General features: G+C 35.5%; 1 protein-coding gene across 1 annotated transcript; it reads right to left on the bottom strand.

The window, feature by feature from the left end:
* Window positions 1-2985: 2985 nt before the first annotated feature.
* Window positions 2986-5925, bottom strand: LOC137941732 (uncharacterized). The gene is made up of 3 exons (XM_068787280.1): window positions 5755-5925; window positions 4624-4845; window positions 2986-3271 (listed from the first exon to the last, which is right to left on the bottom strand). The coding sequence occupies exons 1-3, from the start codon at window positions 5770-5772 to the stop codon at window positions 3224-3226; spliced, it is 288 nt and encodes a 95-aa protein (XP_068643381.1). The 5' UTR covers window positions 5773-5925; the 3' UTR covers window positions 2986-3223.
* Between the last annotated feature and the right edge of the window lie 1161 nt (window positions 5926-7086).

Consider the following 7086-nt stretch of genomic DNA (forward strand, 5'->3'; position numbering starts at 1 on the left):
AGTTCATCTTCGAAATTTAAAACTATTGATTTTATTAATTATAAAAATAAGTTAATTAAACCAAGTGTTTGAGTTAATAATATTTTAATTACCAATATTAAATCACTAATACAATAGTGTAAATAAAAAAATGATTAATGAATAAAAAAATATTATATTAATAACATAAGATAGATTTTGCACATGGTATTAATTAATAATATACAGAATCTTACCCAGAACCATATTAGTTTTTCACCCTGAATTCGGTGTTTTCCGAGCTTGATGAAACAGATATATAAACCCGACTATATTTCCGATGAAATTACTCAAATTTCATGAATGAGAATGTCAACTTGAACATTCCAACAGTCCTATCTGTAATCATCCCAATTAGCCGGAAACTTGCTCCACATAGGACAACTGGAATGTGGAGCAAAAACTTCGGCCTCAAAAAGCTCTTTCAAGGGCCAAAAAGACAGAAGCATTCAGCATCTCAAATGACTCCCTTAAACCTCCTTCAGTTCTACAACTAACAAACCTTTCACAAGTAGGATGGGCGACATATATAAGAATATTACTGAATATCTAAAAAATGTCATCGATCATTTTCACAATAATTACACAAAATTTGTAGGTAGGAATAACTAAAGTGGAAGGATAAAAAACAATTTGAAGAAACCAAACGTTTACAAGAGCACATAATGCCTGCAAGAACCACATTACAAGATCGTAGGATTTTACTTGGACATGGTTTACTGGGAATGATTTTAGTAGTGCAATCAGAAAAGCAGGTATGCTTTGCAATTAACAACCACTGAAAAGCAGGTATACCTGCACTTTCAAGGCCTAGTAGTCCACCGAAGCCGGCAAATAACATAAACTAATGAACAAAACCCGACACTGAGCATCCCTTAGTTCGATAATGAATTGTCAAATTTCTATGCTCCACAAAACTTAGGCACTTTCCCTTTCCAAAGTTGCAGACTCGGATACTTGCATCAAGTAATAGCTGGAGTAAACGTGGATTACCCACAAAAACGGATAACGGGGAAAATCATTTAAATGCATTCAATTAGCCTAAAGTTCTTCGACGAAATTAAGAAAAAACGGATAGTTCCTCAGTCAAAAAATATTTAAAACGGTATAAAAAGATACTCACATAAAACGAAGATTGCTTAGCAAGCCCAAGCGCACGAACCAACCAGATACATTGATTCTCTACCCCCACAAAACCATTGCCAATAATAACTGCTCATCATATAACACAGTAAACACCGGCTTCGAATATTTCAGGGTTCCCACATAACCAAATGGCGGTTCCGGGAGCTTGATTGTTCTCATCACAACTCACTCGACCTGTACCCTAAGCTTCGTTGAAAATCGACTGAGCACCCGAGATATGCATGGAGGGGGGACTGGACAGCCGAGCAACCGATATATGCATGGAGGGGGGACGAGAGACGGAGTGCGGGAGAGAGGGAGGAAAAAAGGGAAATGAGGACGCGCGAGAGAGGGGGATGCGAGGAGAGAGAGGGGAAAACCAAGCCACGTGCGTCCTTCATCTCAAAGAAGATCAAATATGGCCTTCTTTGAGATGAAGGATTTTAAACCGTGGAGATGAAGGACCGCTTCATCCCCAGCATCCAGATGAAATGTCATATGCGCTCTACTAATGACTTCAACTAATGAAGGGCGTCATGCGGTTGAAGATTATCTCGGACTTCAAGTTGACTAACCCCCTATGTAATACCAGCTAAGTTTCAACTGATTGTGTTGTAGCATAGAAGTATGCATTTGATCAATTAATTATTTTTAATTTTTTGAAAATATATTATTAATTAATACTAGGTAAAAAATCCATATTGTGTTATTAATAAAATATTTATTTATTTATTCATTATTATTTTTAATTACTATATTATATTAGTGATTTAATTGTGGTAATTAAAATGTTGATAAATCAAGCATTTGATCAATTATTTTGGTTTAATTAACCCATTTTTATAATTAATAAAATCAATGATTTTAAATTTAACGGAAAAATATTATTAATAATAATACGAAAAAGTATATAGTATTTTAAAGTTAGCATTTGATCAATTTTTCTGTTTAATCATTCCTTTTTATGTTAAAATATATAATATGTTATTAATAAATTAATGATTGAACTTATTATATTCGCTTATGTTACTTTTAACGTTTTTTTTTTTATAATTAATCATGTGCACAATTAATCGGCTCACATAATTACTGTATTAATGTACAATAAAATGTAATCATTAAATAATACAATATCTAATTTAATTAATTAGTATATTAATATATTTTAATTATACATTAAATTACTTATTCATTTAGGAATCATGTCTGTTTTATCTAATTTGGGGTTTAAGTATTATTTTTTAATTAAGTATACTGTTACAATTTATTTATTCTCTTGTTTTTTATATTTTTTTCATTTTAGGGCACTAACACTGAAAACTGTTTTCCATTACACATGAGATAAAATTCATATAGATAAATGAAATAAATTTGAAACAGGAGATGAAGATAAACTTCAAATTTTAATTTTGCTGACTAACCACTTGTGATCTCATGTACTAAACACTGTATGTTAATTGACTGGTGATCTCTCTCTTTCATTTGAACATTTCTAAGCTATTATTGTCTTCTTCTTTTTTCCTCCTTCCATTTGGCAACTTCACAGCTTCTTATAAACATGTGGAACTGTCAAATTAATTTTAAATTAGATGTTTCAATTCAAATCTAATTGTGTTATTACTGCAATAGTGTTCATTTGGAGTAAAACCTTGATGGCCATCTTGAGAACCTCTATGACATTTCCCGCAATTCTGATCATTTCTATGAAACATCACACAGATGGATTAAAGAACCCTCCAATATAGTTGTTTTACTCGACGTGACTAGGTATAAACTGAATCAGAAAACGCACTTCCAACCCCCAACACTTGTTAGACAAAAATATACATATCTAAGCAGTGATTTTCCATAGTGATCAACTAGCTTTCCTTTCTCTTTCTCATTTTTTCTTCAAGCAATCACCAACCGGGAGCGGCAGAATATCTCCATAGATACTCATGAACTAGAAGGAATATAGAAAGAACAGGAAATAACGAACACTGTAACCGAACAAAATCACATACAGATCAAGTGGGAACTGATTGTTTTAACTCCTTACAGAAAGAAATCAAACCATTCTCTAAACAACTTGGTTCCGCGCTTATGCTTTTATACAGCAGTTGAAGTAGCTCAAGATTTTCTTCCTTGTCTGCAGGAACCAAAGGACAACATAAATCAACATCAATCGGTTGCAAGCACTCAGTCCATAGATTATTGAAGCTATCTCTTCGTGACTTTATTTCTTATGGTACAACACAAAATGACACAGGAGTCGTCTTTTCAGGGGTGACGCTTTCATCTTGATTAGTCACTTGCACTAAAGTTCCAGTTAACAATGGCCCTATCACCCACATGACGATGTCATATCATATAAATGGTATTTCACACCCATTTGTTAATTAGTTTGGTTATTTGTATACCTGTACATGACAAGTAAGACACAACTGTCTGATTTTTATTCCAACAAAAAAAAGGGGAAATAAACAGAAGAAACCAGGTAAAATGGAATCTATTTTCTTAATAAAATTTTAATAAAAGATTGCTAAATTTTTGTCATTCTATTTCCCTAAGCTCAGTTAGAACGTTCAAAATAAAATTGCCATAAAAAAAAAGCTCTAGAAGCCTTTTCACACCAATTAGAGGCTGTGCTGAGGTTGCAGTTTCCTTTAAAAAGAGGAGATGACGTGACCAGGTATTCTCAAGGTTGATGTCCTAAGGTTTGCAACAATGAGCTCTTAATTAACTATTTCAGCAACACAGGATGGACAGCAGTCAATCAAATGATTTGGATATATGGAGTGAATAAATATATTCAGAGACAAGAGTAAGCCTGGAAGTAACTATGTCATGGGTTTCTCCATCTTGAAACGTAATCCAACTTTTGACCAATGACAGAAGTGCTCTTTTATTTCTCATTTTGGTCAGAGGGAAGTTCATTATAAAATACAGAGAATAAATTTCACTGACATTAGCTACAGAAAGAAAAAATATCCACAAATAGGCACATTCCAAGCTCGTCCACAATCAATCAGACAGACAAAAAACTTTATTTGCCACCGGTGGCAAATACCCATCACAACTAACATGAGAGATAGGCATTTTTTTTAATTAATTTGGGCTTTTATAACTTTGCCAGTAAGAGGACAGGCAAGAGATATTACGAGCAAAGCACGAAGTCTACTCAAAATAAATACAAAATTTAAAACACTATGTGAATAGTGAACAACATAATCACAATCTTCATCAAGGTGGCATCTAGTTGCATTTGACAGTGAGAAGAATCTGGACTTATCAGCCAAACACCCTAGTACGAACTGCTACATGTACTTGATCAATTCTCATGAAGCAGCCCATGACTGGTTCTGATCAAGTTAAGATTCGGTTCTATAAGGACTTGACAGCTATTCATGACTGCTGAAATTTATTTGAATAGTACAAGTCTTAAAATCGAGGCTGCACTACCTGCTATGAGAAAAGAAGTGATTTGGGAAAGAAACTTACAGTTGGTGAATGCGGATTGTGATGCTGGGGTTGAAGAGGCTCGTGTTGCTGAGTCTGAAGACTTGCAACAAGTTCTTCTTCATTTCCAAGGCTAGCTCTCGAGACATCTCTCTTGTTCTGCTTCCTCATTTCCCTTATCTTCGAAAAATCCATCGAGTAATCTGGCAGATCATGCTTCTGATCCCAATCTCCAAATTGTGGAACTGACATCCAAGTATACGTCTGAAGAGAGGCAAACAAGAACCATAAAGACAAGCTCTTTCTTCTTTCTCTTTCCGGCTTTACTGACAGAGTTTTGCCTTGTCTAATATTTTAAAACCAATATCTCAAGGTTTTATATATTTTTTCGTTATTTGTTGAAAAACTCCACGACTTATCCTTGATTAAGAAACAGGCTAGAGAACTCAAGAAAAGAGCAAGAAAAATCCTAAAAGCACTAAAAATCATAAATATCTAAATGAAGCAGAAGATATCGGATATTTAAACGAGTAAATCAGGAAAATGGACACGTGAACAAGCAAGAACAGTTTTCTACAGATTTAATCTTTGTCAAAAAGAGATGAGCCCCACCTATAATCTGACTTTAGCCAATAACAATACCGAATTTAAAGAATCCCGACAAGATCAACGAACACCAAACCAAAAAATAAATCAAGGTGACCCGATCTTATATTAAAATCGCGTTTAAAGACATTAATGTAGCTTGACAGCGCAGGTTAAATCCTTGATTACAACAAAACTTGCCAAAGAAAAATGCTAAAAATTTATTATTAAAAGTATACAATCTTCCGAAAAGCTTCAGTAGAAAAAAAAAAAAAAATTCATTTTACCTTCGAGTCCATCAAAGTACCAATTTTCTCACTTTGCACTAAAAAGAGCTTCATATCAGTAAAGCCGGAAAAACTCGTTCAAACAACAAAATCAAGCTGACAAACATATTTTCGAACAGGTAAAACTGACAAACAAAGCTCAACAGACGCACACAATATCAAACATTCAGTAAACCCCCAAGAGGCAATTCCAGGGTAGAGAGAAAGACTATTTCCATCCAAAAAGAACAAATCCTTCATAACAAACCACGCATGCACGAAGCAGAAAAACAAAGACTTAAGAAAAGAAAAAAACAATCACCTCCTTGCGATCTTCCATGGATTCAATTTTTGAGCTTCGTTACCGAATAATTCAGGACCAAAGAAGGGAGAAAGATATGATTTTATAGTAGAGAGAAAGGAGAAGAGGGAACGAACAAGAGACAGCTGATGACAGCGCAATCGGATTCGTGCGGCCTTGCCCGTTGAGCTGTGTCAGGTAGCTCGGTCTCTCACTCTTTTAATACTTTATTTTTCACGAAATACCCTTTACATATATCATAATGACGGCAATGTCGGTTTCGATTTCGAGGACTACACGCGGGCGGCGCGCGTACCAGGTCTTGACACAGTGGTTCGGCCGACCAAAGACGACTCAAACAATCAGTCCCGGAGAAAGTCCCGGGAAGTTGTAGGCCCGTGAGACTCGGTAATCCTGTTTTCCGTAGTCGCTGAGCACCGGTTGAATTTGTGGATCTACGGCCGAACCGTGGGTTTTTGTTGAAGGGTACAACGGTCTTTTTGTTCTCAATTTGGAAGATTCCTAACGACTGTTGGTTCTTGGTTGCTTTCGTGAACGAAGTTTTTTTTGTTTTTCTAAGTATCTAATTCGATGATATCACGGACCAGACCATTTTCTACGACGAAAATACCCCCTCAAATAATCTTATTGACTCTCGGGCCTGAGGAACCAACTCGGGTTCTGTGCAGATTAAAAAAAAAAAAAAAACAGAGGCTAGGGTGTCCCGACATGTATCAAAGATGCCGTATCGGTTGATTTATAAATCGGATTTTACAGACAATACGTTCAAAACCTTAATAATATGTATAAAACATAGACCTATACGTTCTAAAAACCTTATATTATACGAAAGTAATATTCGAGCTTTGGAAGAGTCATTAAAGGGAAAAGCACCTTCCCGCTACAGTGCGGTTTCCGTCACCGGCCTCCACGACTTTCCAGCGAAGCACGGCAACTTTTTTCTAATATTAGGAAACCGCATTTGAGAAAAGACAAACGAGTTACCATATTTTTTCCGTGCTTTCGGCTCGCTTTTGTTTCCTTGATTTGTACCCTGGAGCACTCATGGAATCGGCCGAGTGTCGGATGGACGAGCCGCTCCGGACCGATATTGTCCGATATTGTCCGATACGCAATATAAGCCGATACTATCCAAGTTTCTCAAGGGAAAGGAATCTTTTTAGATCAACAAGCACACTAATTAAAGAATATTCTGTCTTACTTTTAGTTCAAATACTGATAATTGGTGCACATGTTTAAGAGTCAACGTGGGCCCACTTCTTTAAAAAGAAATTGAACTGAATCCATGGGTTTTTTATTATAATCACATGTGGGGATGACTCAATGTTACAT

This window comes from Aristolochia californica, unplaced genomic scaffold, assembly GCF_029961685.1.
Source record: "Aristolochia californica isolate CCGP_79_NKW_82.1479 unplaced genomic scaffold, dmAriCali1.0.hap1 SCAF_9, whole genome shotgun sequence".
Classification (NCBI taxonomy): Eukaryota; Viridiplantae; Streptophyta; class Magnoliopsida; order Piperales; family Aristolochiaceae; genus Aristolochia; species Aristolochia californica.